The sequence below is a fragment of the Somniosus microcephalus genome, chromosome 16, assembly GCF_052327205.1.
Source record: "Somniosus microcephalus isolate GS21.2 chromosome 16, FLI_Smic_1.0, whole genome shotgun sequence".
NCBI classification, from domain to species: Eukaryota; Metazoa; Chordata; class Chondrichthyes; order Squaliformes; family Somniosidae; genus Somniosus; species Somniosus microcephalus.
Window position 1 is genome coordinate 42,566,507 of NC_141002.1, and position 21,534 is coordinate 42,588,040.

General features: G+C 43.2%; 1 protein-coding gene across 1 annotated transcript in view; it reads right to left on the reverse strand.

The window, feature by feature from the left end:
• Positions 1–532: 532 nt before the first annotated feature.
• LOC147106106 (ninjurin-2-like) overlaps positions 533–21,534 on the reverse strand; it is a 304,500-nt gene continuing 283,498 nt past the window's right edge. The window contains exons 2-3 of the mRNA XM_086008875.1: positions 5,665–5,896; positions 533–4,650 (exon numbers count right to left, since the gene is read on the reverse strand). Coding sequence (XP_085865001.1) covers positions 4,505–4,650; positions 5,665–5,896 — 378 coding nt within the window. The 3' untranslated portion in view covers positions 533–4,504. The remainder of the gene's footprint in view (positions 4,651–5,664; positions 5,897–21,534) is intronic.

Consider the following 21,534-nt stretch of genomic DNA (forward strand, 5'->3'; position numbering starts at 1 on the left):
AAGTTAGAAATTAGGAGTTATGATTGAAAGCTTGGTCAAAGCGTTGGGTTTTCAGAAGATTTGTGAAGGTGGAAAGAGAGGTGGTGAGGCGGAGAGGTTTAGGGGGTGGGTTCCGTTAAGAAAACTGCTTCTGTTTCCTGTTGTGAGTTAAGGTAGGATGACATCACTGCACAATATTTGTGAGCTGCAGGGGACACAAGCAGGTAACCCATTTGCTAAGATATTGACCCAATTGTCTTAATAGACCCAATAATGCACAAATGACAATTTTAGACACTGGACTTAGATAGATATTGGATTTGCTCTTGCCACAGTAACTATGGAACAACACCATGAACCGGGTTTCCACCTCATTTCCAGCAAAGTTACGGTGGCGGAGCGGGAGCACGCCAAGGAAATTCCTGGCCAATACTGTCACCAGTCTTGGGCCTGAAAGTCTATCCAGGTGCATGAGGGGATGATGCTGATGTGTGAAGCCATAAATCTTATCTGATTTGTGTGCATCCAAGGAGAAACACAATGATGACAACAATTGATCATTAATTATTTTATTGTTAAAAGTTATATTAAAATTCTCCAAGTATTAAGAATAATATGCAGCTCTTAAAGAGGTATATATAAACAATCTGTTTAACAGCTACAGCTAAAAATTCTTGTTTTAAATATAGTTGCACCACAATGAGAATATAAAAACTGTTAGAATACACTTCCAGTTATTTAAAAGACAATATTGTAATACTAATCGGTGAATTTAGAAATCATGTACTGTATGAGAACATCGTTTTGTGCAATTTAACAGTGACAATAAGTTACAAGACTTTCCCTTCCCTAAGAAATGGTCTTTTGACACAATGTTGGTGTGCACCATTATGAGTATATCCAGGAGTTGTACGTTCCAGCGATGCAGGTCAGATGTGCAGAAGATTACATCATGTGAAATTCTCAATAACCAAATACTGTTTAACCAAAACAACATCACTCTCTCCCTCAAGTATCCGATCCTCCATCCCCAAAACAACTGATGCCCCTTTCAAATACCAAATTATCCTTTGCTGCTGCTACATGTCTTACCAACAAATACCAGTTTGCTCATTATTATGAAACAACATTTTTTTTGTTTCTTTTTAACCTTTTAAAAAAGATTTACATTCTGGCCAATTTTTTGTGAGGAATGCTGGTGCTGGGGAATCGAACATTTTGCACTTTAGACATCAATTATTGGCATGCTTCAAGTTCAGGACACAGCACAAGTCAGATGCAGGATAACGCTTTTTCCACATTGCCCACAAAATGTGCTTTAACCCCAACTCAAACTGTCTATTCTAGGAAGCCTGGGAATTTTTCTGGTCAGTGTGGCTCAAAGTCATCCAGCCCCAGCTTTTCTTCAATGCACAAAGTAGGTTTCAACTATGCCGCATTTCATTGGGAGCCAAAACTAACTGCAGTTGAAATAGGGTTGATGCATTTTGTAAGGGAAGAAAGCAAGGTTAAGTGAACATCTCAGCTACAGTCCTTTAAACTCCCAGGCCTGGAGGATGGAAAATGCTGCTACCTGATTGGTGAATTTAGATCAATTAGTCCTACAACCTGGGATCTATAAAGACCTAATGTTGAAAGTTCCTAGTTTTCAAGCTTTGGGAAGAGGAAGACTGGGAGTGATTAGGAGCGTGGAATTTTTGTGTACAACGGTTTCCCTTTTCTGTGTCGCAGTCTGCCATCATCTGTGTATTAGTAGTCTGGCTTTTTGTGTGAGCGATGCCATGTTTTTGCATATAAGGGTCTTGCATTTTTTGTGATGGGGACGTTGGTTTGACCTTTTTTGTGTATGGGGATCTCAATTTTTACATGTGGGAGGTGCCACTTTTTTTTATATGGGCAGCCTCACCTCTTTTTTGTCTCTGGAGTCTTACAGGTTTTGTGCATGGAGGTTTGGATTTTTGTGTATGGGGATGGTGTCGCTGGTTTTAACATGTCTATCCAGCCCCCACCTCCAAAAGGTTGAACGCCCTTCATCTGGGTGAGGGTAAGAAAAATTGTTGCAAGAAGGAGAGGGGGCATCAGAAATTGGGCACTTGTAGTGTTCCCAACCTGTACACCATTGCGCCCATATCACCCATACACAAAAAGTGGAAGTATTTGATTCTGGACCATCCATTGGAGGGGTGATGTTCCAGTCCTATTTAGTTACTGGCATAGTATGCAAACATTGCATGTCCAAACCCTACTGCAGCTATAATGTCTGCATCCAATCAATGTAGGCTTCGTATGAGTGCTTCGGGGGTGGGGGTGGAATGTGTGGGTGTGTGTGGGGTGGGGTTGGTGGGTGGGAGGGTAACTGTAATTGTGGGAGGCTTGTGTGTTAGCCTCCTGGACCACATACTCCACCCAGCTTCATAAATATCAAGTACTTCATTGTTTCCTAAGCTCATCCTTTGCCATCAACCCAAATATAAATTGGTAGCCAATGAGTGCAGTGTATTGTTGTTTCCTGTTGGTGGTGTTCAGATGGTGGTTGTGAACATGAGGGAGCTGTGCTTTGCATTTGAATCCCTCAGTTGGGTAGCTGTCATAGTCACCACTTATCTCAAGGTATATTCATTATATTTTACATAAATGAGTGAAAATGAAGTAAGTATTAAATTGGAATGAGGGTTATTGTTGTGAAATAACTGCTATTCACTTCCTCAACTTATTATTTATTTGCTTGTCATTTTCTCACAGATTCAGTGAACCACTCTTTAAATGTAGGTACCTTTGTAATTCTTCGCTAAGCAGCCATTATAACAAAGCAAAATAGAATATACACTAGCCACAGAATATTCACCCCTCCTCCAAATCAGCTGCAAACTATTTTAAGATAGACTTGCAGAGATCATATAGTTCACAATGTTTAGAAATTCAATATGAAGCCTGTTACACAACAGTGTCATGGAATATATGGGCGGACTGCGTCTGCTTGAAAAACTGACTAAAAAAAAATGAAAATGCATTTTAAATGAAAACAATGACATGCCAAAGTGATTTCAAGATCATAGTCAAAACTTGGGGTTCCAGTAATAATTTTGAACGCGCACTGAATCCATCACATTTCTGCCTTGTAATCACTCAGTTACGCACTGTTCTATATGTGTCCATCCAAAGTGTTAAACACTTGGGCCTTGAAATTACACTGTAGGATAATAGCATCAAAATGCTTAAGGGGTGATTTTAACCCTGCCTGCCTGGCGGAAACTGGGTGGACAGGTAATTAACGTCGCCTGTGGGACATTCCCGCCGAAGTGGTTCAAATGACATCCTTCGATGACATCATCAGGGCATGACTGCTATTTTAAGCAGAGGCCTGTGCGTGGAAGCCAGTGTGGCTTTCCCGCCAGTCCAACCTAGAGGAAAGAGGTTGACTTTTTTTGACTTTGCTTGTGGGATAGGAGGAGCAGGAATGCTCCTCCGAGCCTCATAAGGAAAGTTTCAGCCTCCCCGCCCCGCCTTCCAAACCCCCTCCTGGTAACTTATGAGTGCCACAGACCATTCTTATGGTTCCCGGCCGTGCAACATTTGGCTTCTGTCTGCCAGCCAGCTGCCGCTTCCTGCTAGTTTTAGGCAGGAACCTGACTGGGCCTCTGCAGATAAGGTCTCGGAGTTAAAATCCTCCGGGACTCACACTGCCGAAGTCGGGACAGTTTGTTGCCGCCTCATCCTCTGCCCACATAACTACCGCCCCCAGTTAAAATTGGGCTTTAATATGTTCCTCTGAAATTCCTTTGTCTATTATTCTAGTGGAGGTGTTGACATGTCTAAAACAAATAAGCAAAAGGCAGAATTCTAGCTACAAATAAATACACATATATTGCATGACATACACCAGACTTCAGAGTGAAATCTGAATAAATATTAGGATGTTAGTTTAGCCGTCATCCAGATTAATTCTAAAGCACATCTGGGTAGGAGGTGGAACATCCATATTGCCTTTTAACAATGCACCTATATCGATATTGCTCTGCAAACACTAGTATGCATTGCAGTTTTGCCCAATTAGTTTATAGCCCAAAGCCAACGTAAGCAGGAGATGTTAATAGTAAGCAAGCTGAGCGGAAAAAGAAACACAGGTCCTTCTTCTTCTTAGTTGTCAAAAGACTAGTGTAAACAAAGCAACTGTTAGTTTCAAGTGCTGAGCCTCCAGTATCCCTCTGCCTATACAAAGAAAGCTTTGGTATGAATAAATATTAATACAATGCCAGTGCAGTTGTAAGCCAGGAAGCCTAAGAATCATAAGCATTTGTTTAACGAGGCAATGACCAGCTTCCTTTCAAAGTGGCTATACATCTTAGTCTAATAAGATGGATGTGGGATACATCCAATTACAAATACAAAAGGTATTATTAAAAAATGAATTACAAAAAAACAGACACAAAGTCTGGAATACTGATGTAGGAATGCAGTTGTCATCTTGGAGATTCTAAAATGCTGCACCTCAATTTTGCCTGTACGATGGGGGAGTTGGGCTTCCTTAGGTCATCGTAGAGTATTTCTTCCCTGCCCCAAATGCAGTGATGAATATGTTCAGGAGGACAATGGACCCGACTAGGAGAGTGGCAATTTTGTTCCACAGGTTCAACTTTTTCTGGTTCTCAACTTCATTCAAGTTGGTTTTTGCTGCACAAAAATCAGCAGCATTAAGACATTAAACACATTTTTGGCTAAAAACACTAGCTCTTGCCATGACGATCTATTACATACCATAACTTATAATGTAGCACATACTACATAGAGCTTCGTCATTGAGTGAGAATCATAATATAAAACACCCTTTCTGATATGCCAAACCTTTATTGCAACACATCTGGTCAGTAACAGACAAACCATATAAAAATGTTCTCTCTGTAAGACGTCTCTTAAGATTAACACATTCTCTAAAGTAACATACATTTTTATGGCTGTATCACTGATTAAGCTGCATGAAATGCTTCACTTGCCCTCAATATAAACAGACTTACAAAGACATCAACGTGGAGAAGGTCCACTGTGCAAGGTGTCATACAGTATCATACTGTTACCACTCCTCTTTCATGAGATATTGATGAATGTGGGTGCATTAATAAAGGGTTACCTGGTGTGATGTTCTTTTTATTCTATACTGTTATAGGTTTGGAACTGATTCTAGTAAATGGTGAAGGGGCCGATTTTAACCTTTGGCACAAAATGGGCAGTCGGCAAGTGAAGTGTGTCTACTGCCTGCCCGTGGTTACTGTTGAGGTCCGAGCTGTTTCGCATGCATCCGGCGAGCTGCGTGCACAAACCAGCACCCAAGTGGAGCTTGTCAGCTGGGGTGGGCGGAAAATCAGCCAGCTCTTACTAGGAGTCGGCGACAGTCCAGGTTTCTGGAGGCACCAGCAACTCGCCGCAATTATTATAACGAGGCCCAAAGCCCAATTTCAGGTGAGCCTCGGGCCACCAGCTTCTGGCACCCAGAAACAGGGCTAAACCAATTTCTAGGCCTATGATTCTAAATTACATAATTGCTGAACCACCCTGAAGTTAATAACTCTATCTCTGCTGCTGACAATGCAGCACCCTCGCATAGTCAGGCTTGCAAAACTCAGCCAGTTCCTTAATGAGGTTATCAGCTGTCAATATATGGAAATAAGTATAAGAAATAGATTTACTTACCTATAAAAATAAGCAGTACAAAAGTAACAACCTGAACTGTGAGAGAGAAACCAATCAGGACAATAAGAGCAATGTAGTATTTAAATTCTGGCCCTTGTTCGATAACTGTGACCAGCTGTGTTGCATTAGAAATGAATAAGGCGACATCCAGCATGCCCTCTGCCATGCTCTTTATTGTGGCATAGTGGTTGAAGTTGAGTGAAGACATCAGTCTTGTAACAGTATTTTCACCCTATGGAATATATAAGAAAAAAGGTTATGTTAGACAAACTATATTTAAACAATGAAACAGCCCAATGACTAGGGTGACTCTCTGGCCTAGAAATTGGTCCCCACAGCACCCATTTTTTTCGGCGCCAGGAGGGGTGGTCATTGGGGGTCAGGGCCGAGACAAAAGGTATACGTCCTTTACTCATGCCTGTTTGAGGCCCCTTTTCCAAGATTGGTTTGCCCTGAGGCAGCCGGCGCCAGCAGAAACAAGGCCTAGGGATCACCTACTAGGCCCAACCTACCACCAAAGCACCATAGCAACAGCCAGCATCAGATCACATCAAAGAACTTTGTCAGCTCAGTAACCCACCCACCTGTACAGGAATGTCAACCCACCCTGTACTTCCTGTCTGGCACACTTCAGGTGTCACAATTCCTGTGATATACTCTGGCACCATACTTTATTAATTGTCTGAAAATAAAACAATAGATCACACCTTAAGTAAAAAGAAAGAACTTGTGTTCCGAAGTGGAAAATCCAAATACTGCAGTTTATTAAAATGTTTTCTTAAAACGTTTGGGGGGTTGCTGTGGATGAGAAATGGAGTTGGGAGGATTACAGTAACAGGGGAAATGAAGCACAGTAGTGGTAGCCTGTGAAAACATAAGAACATAAGAAATAGGAGCAGGAGTAGGCCATTTGGCCCTTCGAGCCTGCTCTGCCATTCAACAAGATCATGGCTGATCTTTTACCTCATCTCCATTTTCCTGCACTATCCCCATATCCCTTGATGCCCTTACTATTCAAAAATCTATCGATCTCTGTCTTGAATATACTCAATGACTGAGCCTCCACAGCCCCATGGGGTAGAGAATTCCAAAGATTCACCACCCTCTGAGTGAAGAAATTTCTCCTCATCTCAGTCCTAAATGGCCGACCCCTTATTCTGAGACTGCGACCCCTGGTTCTAGACTCCCCAGCCAGAAGAAACATCCTGCCTGCATCTACTCTGTCAAGCTCTGTAAGAATTTTGCATGTTTCAATGAGATCACCTCTCATTCTTCTAAACTCTAGAGAATATAGGCCTAGTCTACTCAATCTCTCCTCATAGGACAATCCCTCCATCCCAGGAATCAGTCTGGTGAACCTTTGTTGCACTCCCTCTATGGCAAGTATATCCTTCCTTAGGTAAGGAGAGTGAAACTGTACTCAATACTCCAGGTGTGGTCTCACCAAGGCCCTATATAATTGCAGTAAGACGTCTTTACTCTTATACTCAAATCCTCTTGTAATAAAGGCCAACATATCATTTGCTTTCCTAATTGCTTGCTGTACCTGCATGTTAACTTTCAGTGATTCGTGTACAAGGACACCCAGGTCCCTCGGAACACCAACATTTCCCACTCTCTCACCATTTAAAAAATACTCTGCTTTTCTATTTTCCCTATCAAAGTGGATATCTTCACATTTCTCCACATTATATTCAATTTGCCATGTTCTTGCCCACTTACTTAGCCTGTCTATATTTCCTTGAAGCCTCCTTGCATCCTCCTCACAACTTACATTCCCACCCAGCTTTGTAACATCAGCAAACTTGGATATATTACATTTGGTCCCCTCATCTAAATCATTAATATAGATTGTGAATAGCTGAGGCGCAAGCACTGATCTTTTTGGTACCCCACTAGTTACAGCCTGCCAACCTGAAAATGACCCGTTTATTCCTACTCTCTGTTTTCTGTCTGTTAACCAATCCTCAATCCATGCTAGTATATTAACCGCAATCCCATGAGCCCTAATTTTGTTTAATAACCTCTTGTGTGGCACCTTATCGATACCTTCTGAAAATCCAAATACACCACATCCACTGGTTCCCCCTTATCTATTCTGCTAGTTGCAACCTCAAAAAATTCTAACAGATTTGTCAAACACGATTTCCCTTTCATAAACCCGTGTTGACTCTGCCCAATCCTATTATTATTTTCTAAGTGCCCTGTTACCACATCCTTAATAATAGATTCTAGCATTTTCCCTACTACTGATGTCAGGCTAACTGGTCTGTAGTTCCCCATTTTCTCTCTCCCTCCTTTCTTAAATAGTGGGGTTACATTTGCTACCTTCCAATCCGCAGGAACCATTCTAGAATCTATGGAATTTTGGAAAATGAAAACCAATGCATCCACTATCTCTATAGACACCTCTTTCAAAATTCTAGGATGTAGGCCGTCAGGTCCAGGGGATTTAGCGGCTTTCAGTCCCATTAATTTCTCCAGTAGTATTTTTTTACTAATACTAATTTCTTTCAGTTCCTCATTCTCGCTAGACCCTTAGTTCTCCACGATTTCTGAAAAGATTTTTGTGTCTTCTTCCGTGAAGACAGACATAAAAGGCCGGAATTTTGCTGGTCCTCAGAGTGTGGGATTGGAGGCAGGACCGCTGTCAAAATCACAAAGATTGACAGCGGGCAGGAAACCCGCTGTCAACCCGCCTCCAATCAATCTTCCCAAGTGTCGAGTCCCCGATTTGCGCATGGACCTGACACCTAGCGGCGGGAAGAGGATTATAGCCACTTACCTGGCTGTTAACAGGTACTTGATACTTGTTAACAGGCTATTTTTCAATTTTGCCACTTCTGCCTCAGGTTCTTCGATGTCTGGACACCACGCCAGGTAAGTGTGGAGTGTTGTGAGTCTGCTGTAATGTTTCTGCATTGATGACAGCTGCAGAAGTGGTGTGAAGGATCCAATGGTGCACTGGTGAGTTTCAGAGGTAAGAAAATGTTGGGAAAATCATTTTTAATGTATTTACTCTTTTCTGTAGGTAACAAGTTTTGAATTGGCTGTCTAGTCCCACCTCATTGGGAGAACCTCTCTCACCAGTGACAGGTTGCTTCTGTAACCTTACCTGCAGCTGTTCTAGCCTAAGGATGGAGTCACTGGAAAGCGTGGGTGAAAAAGTTCACCTGTGAACAGTCATTGTCAGTGTTTGCAGCACCTCAATGCTGTCAAACACTGAGAAATGAGCTGTCAAAGAAAAATTGTGCGTGGTCCCTTTAAGAAAACTGGCAGATGACGTGTCATCAAATGACATCATCTGACCAGCTTCTTCTTAATTGGTCAGCAAGCCTGCAGAGCAGGCTAAACAAGGCCAATCGACGTAAAATCATGTCGGTTGGCCGGATGCAGTTGGGGGCGGGACTGGAACCCGGAAACCAGCTGACCCGCTCCCAAGCCGCATCCATTTGCAAAATCACGGCCAAAGTATTTGTTTAATTTATCTGCCATTTCCTTATTCCCCATTATAATTTCTCCTGTCTCAGCCTGTAAGGGACCCAACATTTACTTTCACTAATCTTTTCCTTTTTACATACCTATAGAAGCTTTTACAGTCTGTTTTTATATCTCTCGCTAATTTACTCTCATATTCTATTTTCCCTTTCTTTATCAATTTCTTGGTCCTCCTTTGCTGAATTCTAAAATCCTCGGGCTTACTATTTTTGGTAGCATTCTAAGCCTCTTCCTTTGGTCTAATACTATCTTTAACTTTTCGTTAGCCACAGTTGGACCACTTTTCCTGTGGGGTTTTTGTGCCTTAAAGGAATGTATATTTGTTGTAAATTATGTATTAGTTCTTTAAATGCTAGCCATTGCTTGTCTACCATCATACTTTTTAATGTAGTTTCCCAATCTACCTTAGCCAAATCGCCCTTCATACCTCCGTAGTTCGCTTTGTTTAGATTTAAGATCCTAGTTTTGGGTTGAATTAAATCACTTTCACTTTCAAACTCAATATAACCTTCTATCATATTATGGTAATTCTTCCCCAAGGGCCCCTTTACTACAAGGTTATTAATTAACCCTTTCTCATTGCACAATACTAGATCTAAAATAGCCTGTTTCCTAGTTGGTTCCTCAACATACTGATCTAGAAAACTATCTTGCATACATTCCAAGAATTCGTCCTCCGCACTATTACTGCAAATTTGGTTTGCCCAGTCTATATGTAGATTAAAGTCCCCCATGATTACTGTATTGTTACATGCGCCTCTAATTTCCTGATTTATACTCTGCCCTACATTACAACTACTGTTTGGGGGCCTATAAACAACTCCCACCAATGTTTTTTGCCCCTTGTTGTTTCTTAGCTCCATCCAAACTGATTCTACTTCTTGATTTTCCGAGCTAAGATCCTTTCTCTCCACTGTCTTTATCCCATCCTTTATTATCAGGGCTACCCCTCCTCCTTTTCCATTTTGCCTATCTCTTCTAAAAGTTAAGTATCCTGGAATATTTTGTTCCCAATCTTGGCCACTTTGCAACCACATCTCCGTAATGGCTATTAGATGAAACCTATTAATTTCTACCTGCGCTATTAATTCATCTATTTTGTTGCAAAAAGTTTGAGCATTCAGATATAGTGCCTTTAGCTTTGACTTATTTCTATTTCTCCCTGATTTCATCTTAGTCACTGATGCTTTATTCCCTTTGTTACTCTCTCTGTCCCTTCCTGACCCACTCTGCTTATTTTTACCCAAAACTCTACTCTGCTCTAGAGCCTTGACATTTCTCTTGCTGCTTTTAAATTTACTCTTTCCTGAATCCTCCCCCCCCCCCAATTAGTTTAAAGCCCTGTCTACTGCCCTAGTTATTCGGTTTGCCAGGACACTGGTCCCAGCCCAGTTTAAGTGGAACCCGTCCCAATGGAACAGCTCCCTCTTTCCCCAGTACTGGTGCCAGTGCCCCATGAACTGAAACCCCTTCCTCCCACACCACTCTTTGAGCCACGCATTTAAACCTCTAATCTGTTTGTCCCTATGCCAATTTGCGCTTGGCTCAGGTAACAATCCAGAGATTATTACCTTTGAGGTTCTGCTTTTTAATTTGGATCCTAGCTCCTCAAACTCCCTCAGCAGAACCTCATTCCTAGTTCTACCTATGTCGTTGGTTCCTACATGGACCATGACAACTGGATTCTCCTCCTCCCACTTCAAGTTCTTCTCCAGCCGCGAGGAGATGTCATTAACCCTGGCAACACAACCTTCAGAACTCTCGGTCGCGGCTGCAGAGAACAGTATCTATCCCTCTGACTATACTGTTCCCTACCACAACTACATTCCCTTTCACTCCCCCCACTTGAATTGCCTCCTACACCATGGTGCCATGGTCAGCTTGCTCATCCACACAGGCAGCAAGAACCTCATGCCTGTTGGGCAAGAGCAAAGGCTGAGGCTCCTCCAGCACTGCACCTGGGGTCCCCTTACCTGCCTGAGTTGTAGTCACACCCTCCTGTCCCTGACCACTAACCAGACCTGTACCACTAACCAGACCTGTACCACTAAGTGGTGTGACTACCTCCTGGATTAAAGTGTCCAGGTAACTCTCCCCATCCCTGATGCCCCGCAATGTCTGCACCTCAGACTCCAGCTCAAAAACTCTGAACAGAGGTTCCTCAAGATGCAGGCACTTACTGCAAACGTGGTTGTCTGGGATCACAATGCTCTTCACAAACTCCCACATGCTGCAGTTGCAGCACACCGCCTGCACTGCCATCCCTATATGACCTTGTTTTATTTAATTATTAAATTTGTAACTAGGTAACTTAGTTTACAGTGTAGTTTCTTGACTACTTACTTGATCTAGATTAAGTTATGGGTACTGAAATTAAATATCTACCTGTAACACAAAGCACTACAAGTAGTGTAGGCAAAAAGCAGCAACTCCTTCCCCCTCTTCTCCGAATTCCCACTCTTTTCAAATTCCCAAATAAAACACTCTGTTCCAGTCCACTCGGTTTAATCCCGCTCTGTGAGGGGTAACTTCAGCCAGTGAGGAATTGAGGGGAAGGTAATGGAAACTAGTGGTGAGTTGGAATGAAAAATGAAGCCAGTGAGGGGGGCCTGGGGGTGGGGAAGGGGTTGAAATCTTACTCACCGGTGTGAGCGGGGGGCCATTTCCAGGCCGAATTTTTGTTCAGTGGAGGAGGGTTCAGAGTCAAAATCTTGTTTGGTGGCAGGTGTGGGCAGCGCAGTGGAAGCGTGCAACATTGAGTCTGTGGTCCAACTTCAGTATCTTCAAAGTGGGTTGGTCTGTGGAGAAGAGCATCACCTATTGTGGAGTCCCAAGTGGGGTGTCTCAGAAGTAACCACAGTGCCACAAATCTTCGAGGGAGGGTGGCCATTCTTGGAGGACTCAATCAGGTGTGATGGAAATATGTGTGGCAGGAAAGTACCACAGGAAATGTTACTAAATAGAATAGTTTTGTACGATATAGTAGATATAAACTGATATAAACTAGCTGAATCCCTGTAACTCTTCCAGGTATCCATTATTATATTGTAATTAAACTATCTGAATTATCACAATTAGATTACAGTATGTAACTTCATTATTCCCAGTATATTATTTGTTCCACAGTTTATTTTTTTTCTCTCATTGTGACCTGGCAGCTTTTAGAGGGTGGCTACTTATTCGAGAACAGAAGTATTTTCAATTTTGCAACTGACGACTGCTTTGCGTTCTCCAGGTTAGGCTACAGCATGTGTCAGATGCAATTCACTTCTGACTGCCATCTTCCTTCACCCTTACCTGAAAAAAGCACCCATTACTCTACCAGTACGACATTGTGCATTTTCCATGACAGAAATAAAAAGTATGAGGAGGTGGAAAGACACTGTCCTGGAAACGTCAAGTTTCCCTGCTGCTTCTGTCTTTTGAAGGACTGTTTGTCCACTGGTTGCCCTGGACTACTGAAGCTATGCACCACCTGTAATATTTCCAGAAGCAATTGTGTACAAAATTAAAAAGTCATGAAAATATTTTTTGCAAACAACTTATCTACAGTCTTGCTGCTTGTTAATAAACTCTAATGGAAGCTCCTAAGCTTTCAGACACTGGTATTATTTAAATTCTACAGCGGAGAGCTTAAAGGTCACAATGTTTGTGGAGCATTTACTAGTAACTAGTGATGATATGACAACACCAGAGGATCACGCTTTTTATTTGACATTCCTTTTATGACATCTCTCTATTCAACATCCTTTTAGGTTCTGTCACTGGTAACTGTCCATTTATTGTCAATTAATGCTGAATTGTGCTCCATGTGGGATTGTGAACTGATATCAACTCAGAGCTACAGAGATGCATCTCATTTGAGAAGCACACAAGCCACCTCCCTCCCAAAACTAAAATACTCTTCATAATCTTACATTTTTGTGTCGTTACATGTTATTTTGTTACAGATAGCGAAAAAGACATGTATCTGATTCTGTCTGTGGGGACAAGCAGATCAGCTTGCTTCCGGTGAAGTGCTACATCAGGAATGTAACAATCAGCTAATCTGAAATAACTCAAGGATGATACAGATAAAAAGAAAACCCCTGAATGTTGGAAATCGGAAATAAAAACATAAAATACTGGAAATGCAGTCATTTAGTCAGCATTCATTTGAATTGAATGCAACATTTCATTGGATTCTCATCTGAGACTTGAACACGTTGGTTTTCTTTCAGATACTAAACTGAGGCACTATTTCCAGCATTTACTATTTTCATTTGAGAGAGCAGAATTCTGTTTTTTTTTAATTGGGAATGCAATGTGTGAGGTGCCATTTAAAAAATTTAACAAAGAAGAATGAATCTGCTGCATTATAATCCAGTTGGTCCCATTTTAGCTGAAATGACAAACACATTAATAATCCTATCATGTCTATTGCAGTTTCATGTGGTGCCAGGGGATGGTGGAAGGTAGCCGGAGACATGCAGCTAAAGTCGGCTCAATTCGTCCAGATTCAAAATACTGACTCTCTGCAAGGCAGAAATAGCATTATATTGGTTTGAAATTAAAGTGGATCCTTTTTCTTGTTTTTTTTGTTGCTTCTTTTCCCAACAATTTCTCCCCTTCACCCCTGAAGGTGTTTGACTCCTTGCTGGGTGCCCTTCAATGCCCTGCTCAAGTGCCATTCTTTGTGTGTGAACCTCAGCCCTGAGTGCTGAGAGACTTCTTTGGCTACAGGTCGATAGGCATGAATGCCCTTCAGTGCCGTGACAATGTGTGAATGCAGACACTGACTGTTCTCAGGCAATTTTCCACAAAGGCCTCACAACCAAGCCCAAGGCCTGTCCACACATGATGTTCACACATCCGCACTTTGAGCAGGAGTTATTGGACAGCATTCAAGAGTGAGAACATGGGATGACTTTCCACTGTCTGACCTAGGTACACCGAGACCAACTACGGTGGCCCTTATTTCTCCCTGGCTGAGTTTGGCTAACTCAGCATAGGTTAAGAATCAAACCCAGAGGCTTCCTGGTGCTACAGAGGAACCACCATAGTATCCACATAACATTATAACTCATCATTTTTCCCCCTCTAGATAACCCAAAGCAAAATTGTATTGAGAATGAGGAGGGAAAAACAGGTGAATGACTTTCTACTTCTGCCGAACCAGCCATTTCTTCACCCATGCCATCATTCGCCCTTTCTCTCACCTCCCCAGAGAAATCCAGCTGAGGATGTAGATAGTTGCAATGAGGGATTTTTACTGGGTGAGACACTAGACATGTGCATGCCACAGAAGTCAGAGGTGAATGTGGGATCTGACAGTGGGGAGCGCAGGCTCTGCAGACATCAGCTCCTGGCTCCCAAGTCTGCCATGTGCAATTTGTGATCAGCCTAAATTATGAAAAACATGAGACTTCTTTGTGATGGTGGTAGGCTGTTGTCAGAAAGTAATCTGTGTGTTGTCTGACATAATCCAGACATAATCTAACCAAAAGTATTTGCTTTTTGTGCCTCAGTGTTAAAAAAGGTAGAGGCTGGGATAGATTCCCAGCAATGACCACTAGATGGCACTGGATACATCAAAAACAGAAAGAAGATTTTTAAAATATATATATATATATATATATATACACATTTAATAAAGTAGTTCCACAAATGTTTGCTGAGCCTACAATGTTCCTTTAGTCCCATTTATATGAAACAAGTTAAGACTTGGTATGATTTATTTTCATAGTGTCTTGACTTTAGCTCATCAAGCCACAAATACATTTGAATCCCAGCATCATCTAAAAAAAAAGACTTGCATTTATATAGCGCCTTTCATGACCACTGGACATCCCAATGTGCTTTACAGCCAATGAACTACTTTTGAAGTGTAGTCATTATTGTAATGTAGGAAACGTGGGAGCCAATTTACGCACAGCAAGCTCCCACAAACAGTAACGTGATAATGACCAGATAATCTGTTTTAGGGATGTTGATTGAGGGATAAATCAGACAGCAACTTCCGGAGTCTGCACATGCTCAGTTACACACGGAAATCTGGACGTTGCTGTCTGATGTGCCCTGCTCCTCTAAAAAGTTACGCTACTCCGGTATCTTGCCGATAGATTCAGTAAATCCTTGTAAAGGTGTGAAGTTGCTGTACTTACCCACTAGTTACCCACTAAACACGCCAGAAAAAGTTAGGGCTAGTGGATTTAGGAGTAAGTGAATTTTTAACAGCATGATAATTACAGCCAAAAAGCCTCTCTGGCACTGAAAATTTAATTTTACAAGTGTGGATACTCATTCCTTCAGAATTGAATTATTGTTGTAGATTTCAAAAAAATTAAAAATTAAAATAATTCTTTTTACTTTTTCTTTCCATCTCTTATCTCTCTCTCAATTCCAAATTTCCTTCCCTCTCTTTACTTTACGTTCTGTACATGATTTTACAAAGAATTAAATATTCTAATACAGGTACACTATCCCTTATCCGAAAGCCTTGGGACCAGCTGAGTTTCGGTTTTGGGAATTTTTCGGATTTCAGAAGGTATTATTATAAGACTGGGAAATTTGTATTTAATATAAATTTTAAAAGTTCAGGCTACCTCTTGCGACTGTTCCGTGTCTCATTCCCCTTCCTGCTTCTCTGGAAAGCCGGATATCGGCTGACTCCTACTAAGCTGGCCCGCAAATCAGGTCGGGTGGGGGGGAGAAAAGAATATCGGACGGGCCGCGGTTCAAGTTGGGGTTGGGGGGGTCCGGGGGGGGTCCAGGGGGGGGGTCGGGGTCGGGGGGGTCCGGGGGGGGGTCGGGGTCGGGGGGTCGGGGTCAGGGGGGGTGGTCCGGGGGGGAGAAAAGAATATCGGATGGGCCGCAGTTCGGGTCGGGTTGGGAGAAAAGAATATCGGACGGGTCGGGGGTCAGGTCGGGTCGGGGGCGGGTGTGGGAGAAAAGAATATCGGACGGGCCGCGGGTCGGGTCGGGTTGGGGGGAGAAAAGAATATCGGACGGGCTGCTGCAGCTATCGGACCGGCCGCTGTATTGTTGGGTTCACTCTCCCAGTACCTCCTTCACACTGCCCGGCTCGGCCTGCTATCTCCTACCCAGGAGGGAACTCTGTGACCCTCTGCCCTGCTCAGCGTAAGTCGTGCGCCACTCTGGTCATGTCGTGCGCACGACTTACGCTGAACGAAAAAACTTTCGGTTTTTAGAGGTTTTCGGTTTTCGGAAGTTTGGATAAAGGATAGTCTACCTGTATATACTTCCTGGTTTAGACTGCGTGTGTCTCAGTGAGGATTCTTCAATCTGATTGGTTGAAGAGCCATGCTGTTGGCTACCCTACTCACACATGCCACAGATCCCCTGTAGAGGGTGCCACGCTGGATCAGACACTATGACAATGGCCCAGAAATTCCATTCGCAGGCCTCCCGCAGGCAGAGGGCTGTGATCTGGAAAAAATCTGTGCCTGGACCAGAGGGCTCCCGGGAGGCGCAGAGTTCCATTGCTGGGCCTCTCCAAACTGCCGGTGTACAGGGCCCACGTATCCCAGAGGTGCAGGCGGTTCGCAGCGTCCCTGGGATCACGTGGGCCATGGGGAGCCAATCAGAGAAGGGAATCTCCCTTCATACATTTGAGAGGAAGACCTGTCAAATATATGAATAGAGATCACCCCCAAAACATAGTAAAACTTAAATAAAAAAAATTTTAAATCACATTTTTAAAATGACTTTAAATTACTATAAATTAAGTATTTTAAACAAAAAATTTATTTTTTGAAAAACATAATTAAAGTTTTTAACGGGGCTAAAAATAAACTTACCTTTCTTTAAAGTATTTTTAAATGATAAATCAGTGGAAATTAAAAAAAAAAAACTTTTTTTCAACTCTTATCCTGCTTTTACCAGGCGCAAGAATTGTAAGTGTTTTCTGCGGGCGGAGGGTCTCCAAAAAACGGAACTCTCCACCCGCAGAGACCCTGCTCCAGGGCAGCCGGAGGATCTGTCAAGAGCTTTCTTGAAAGATCGGAGATGCCGGTTTCCAGCGCATGCGCAATGCATGCCAGTACACTGCGTGTACATACCCGTAGGGAATGGAATTTCTGCCCCATTAAGTTGCTGATCAAAAGCCCGCAAAAAGTCTGTGGGCAGCTGTAAGCGTAGTGAACAGCGAGCGCGTTCCTTTGCCACTGACCGCAAAATCTGGGCTATTGTGTTAGAGTCCTGACACATAGGCCGCGAATTTAATTCTGGAGGCGGGATGGGGGCGGGTCAGCTGGTCTCCAGTTCCGCCCCCAGCTGCCTCTGCTCTGCAGTCGTGATTTTCCCTTTATTGGCCCTGTGGGCTTACCAGCCAATTAATAGAAGCGGGTCTGATGACGTCATTTGATGACGCGTCATCTGCCGGTTTCCTTAAAGGGAACATGCACAATTTTATTTTGACAGTTGATCTGTCAGTGTTTGACAGCAGTGAGGTGCTGCAAATACTGACAATCACTGCACAAAGGTGAACACTTGCACCTAGGCTCTCCAATGACTCCCTCCATATGCTTATATTCCATTATAAAAGATGTAATAGCAGAGCACGTGGAAAGCAGTGACAGGATCGGACAAAGTCAACATGGATTTACAAAAGGTAAATCATGCTTGACTAATCTACTGGAATTTTTTGAGGATGTAACTGGTAAAATAGATAAGGGAGAACCAGTGGATGTATATTTGGACTTTCAGAAGGCTTTCGATAAGGTCCCGCATAAGAGATTAGCATGCAAAATTAAGGCACATGGGATTGGGGGCAAGGTATTGACTTGGATAGAGAACTGGTTGGCGGACAGAAAGCAAAGAGTTGGAATAAACGGGTCGTTTTCCGAGTGGCAGGCAGTGACTAGTGGGGTACCGCAAGGATCGGTCCTAGGACCCCAGCTGTTCACAATATATATTAATGATCTGGACGAGGGAATTGGATGTAATATCTCCAAATTTGCAGACGACACAAAGCTGGGTGGGAGGGTATGCTGTGAGGAGGATGTCATGAAACTCCAGTACGATTTGGACAGGTTGGGTGATTGGGCAGAAACATGGCAAATGCACTATAATGTGGATAAATGTGAGGTTATCCACTTTGGTGGCAAAAACAGGAAGGCAGATTATTATTTGAATGGCAATAGATTGGGAGAAGGGGAAGTGCAAAGAGACCTGGGTGTTCTTGTGCACCAGTCGCTGAAGGTAAGCATGCAGGTGCAGCAGGCGGTTAAGAAGGCAAATGGTATGTTGGCCTTCGTAGCAAGAGGGTTCGAGTACAAGAACAAGGATGTCTTGCTGCAGTTGTACAGGGCCTTGGTGAGACCGCACCTTGAGTATTGTGTGCAGTTTTGGTCACCTTACCTGAGGAAGGATGTTCTTGCCATTGGAAGAAGTGCAGCGAAGATTCACCAGGCTGATACCTGGGATGGCAGGAATGACGTACGAGGAGAGATTGTGTCAATTGGGCTTATACTCACTGGAGTTTAGAAGAATGAGAGGGGATCTCATCGAAACCTATAAAATTCTGTCAGGTCTGGACAGACTAGATGCAGAAAGGATGTTTCTGATGGCCGGGGAGTCCAGAACCAGGGGTCATAGTCTAAGGATAAGGGGGAAGCCATTTAGGACTGAAATGAGGAGGAATTTCTTCACCCAGAGAGTGGTGAACCTGTGGAATTCTCTGCCACAGAGGGCGGTGGAGGCCAGTTCATTAAATATATTCAAGAAAGAGTTGGATATATTTCTTGAGGCTAAAGGGATCAAGGGATATGGGGAGAAGGCAGGGACAGGGTACTGAATTTGGATGATCAGCCATGATCTCATTGAATGGCGGAGCAGGCTCGAAGGGCCGAATGTCTTACTCCTGCTCCTATCTTCTATGTCTATGTCACAGCACGTAGGGAGGTTCCCTTCCCTTCCAGGGGCGGAAGAGACCTCCCCAGGACACCAACCTACCTTGAACCTCCACCCAACCCTCTCTATCTAACTTTATCACTTCCCCATCTCACTAGCCACCACTCACACTCATCTTACTGCAACACACAAGGGTAGGCACTTGAGAGGTTTAGCCAATGTCCATGTGAAGTTTCTGGTAATGTGTTGTAATACAGTGTAATATCTTTTTCCAAAAGTGGCCCTTATTGGACAGATCTGAGCGCACATTGAGAAGTGTCTTCCTGAGTTCTAGTGATTGTTCAGTCATAACGCCCCCCACCGCTATAGTGATGCGTCTGCATGGAATGGCTTGGACATTAAAGGAATGCTTCATGGTGCTGGTGTGGGATGGTGTCAACCTGGCGCATCATGTGGCAGCCAGAGTTTACAGCATCAAGTGAAGAAAATCTGGCCATGGTGATGATATCGCTGGCCTTCCGGCCAGCAATTTTATCAGAAGCTGATGCCCTGTGTCCAGTGCAGCATCAGGTGGGTGAGGAGGAAGTTGGCGCTCCTGGTGCTGGTGCTGCTGTTGTGGCTGGTTGCGGTGCTGCCACGGCTGCTCTTCCTCTGAATCTGATGACCAGGATGAGAGGATGTAAATGGTTCCCATCCCATTGCTATAGATTTCAGTTGAGGCAAGAAGCTTGCAAGCGCACACTCAAAGTGGCCTGAAATTATTCCAATCAGGTGACACTGCAGGTGGGTGTCAGCTTGACCAGTCACAAGGTCAGTAGATTTGCAAAATCTTATCCCAAACCTACAACAACAAAGTTGTTGCATTTGAATGTCAGCCATGTTACAGGAGTGTTTTTAAAGTGCTCCAACAATGACTACAATTCATGTCCTCGAGAAACTCGTCCCCTTGCAACTGGATTGTTTCTGACAAGACGGGAAACAGGAGCCAGAAGCACAAAAATGGGAAACCTCTATAAAAATAGGGTTAGCAAGGCAGTTAACAGGCTCTTAACTGCCTTAACTACCTGTCCCACCGGTTCCCGTCGGGTCAGTTTGGGAGTGGCTGACCCGACACTCACAAAAATCGCGTGGGGGTGGGATGGAGGCGGGTTAGGTGTCTGAAGCCATTTTTTCCAATTTTCGCTGCTGACCGCCTCCTCAGGGCTATTAAATCGAGCCCATAGCATCAGGGAGTGGCCATTCCATCACATGACATGTTCCTGGTCTCAAACATGCTGCTGTGAGGAGAGAGCACGCAGAGGCCGAACACTTCCACACAAAAAATATTTAGGGCTATTCACCCCGAGGTCACTTGCTCCTCAGACTTGGAGACAGAACAGCATTGTTGGAGTCATGCCAACAGGTCTCCCACCCACAAACTCAGATATGGATGTGCACTGTGCAGCAAAGTCAGGAAGAAGAGTAATTTAGGACACTGTCCTTTATCTCTAGCACTTCAATCCAGCCCAAAATCCATCTACGTTCACTCAAAGTATAATCTCTTAAAGCCTCTCGATAGCTTTGTATCATCGTCCTTTTTGCATAAGCATTTTAATTCTAATGATAATATGACCATCACTGAATCATAGATGCTCCCTTACTTCTACCTAGAATAGCTGTTGACCATGTTGGCTGTTTGACAAATGGAGTAAGGAAGCAATCCTGTATTAGTTCTAGAAACCTTGATGACGTTTGAAAGGCAACAGAATATGTCCAAATTCTCCACAAATAAATGAAACTACGGTCAATCACAGGTGCTTCGAGGTGTTTCCTCAATAGTGTGTATTACTGCATGGGCACACAGAACCAGGGAGGGCTCTGTCCAAACAGCTGTAATGAACTAGGCTCCAAAATCAATCACATTTTATTGTTTTCGCCAATGCATTTTTTTAAACTTCTTGTAATTTTTATTAAATGGATCTTTGCATCTCAATTTACATAATGTTCCTGAACTCTGACTGGAACCACTGCACAAGGCCAATTATTCATAACGTCAGGCGCACATTCCTCCTTTTGCTGCTTGCTTTACTCAGCCAGTTTATGCCCTTCAATGCACAGTATGTTTTCTTTCAGCTAGGGAGCATCAGGTTTTGTGTAATTTTCCTCTTGTTATTTACAGTCACATGGAAGATTCTGGAGTGTGTCTGGAATGTATTTGGAGGTGTTTTCCACTCAGAGCAGAAGCTACGCAGCATTAAACAGAGAATACTGGATACCCAAAAGCAATTACGGGGCTGGAATCTAATCAAGGGGTTCAGATGGTTTACACATAGAATAATAGACACCTGGAAGCCATTAGAAGACTGTAATCTTATTCAGGGGTTCAGATGATGTTATAAAATTAAAAAGCTTGAGTGGCTTGTGGGCATTAATTGAATCCTAAGGTTAAATAAATTGTAGCGATTCAATGTTTATCTCTGTTTTGGAATTGACTTTGTGCTGGCAGCAGTTAGCAGTGTGCATAACGACCACGAGTGCCCT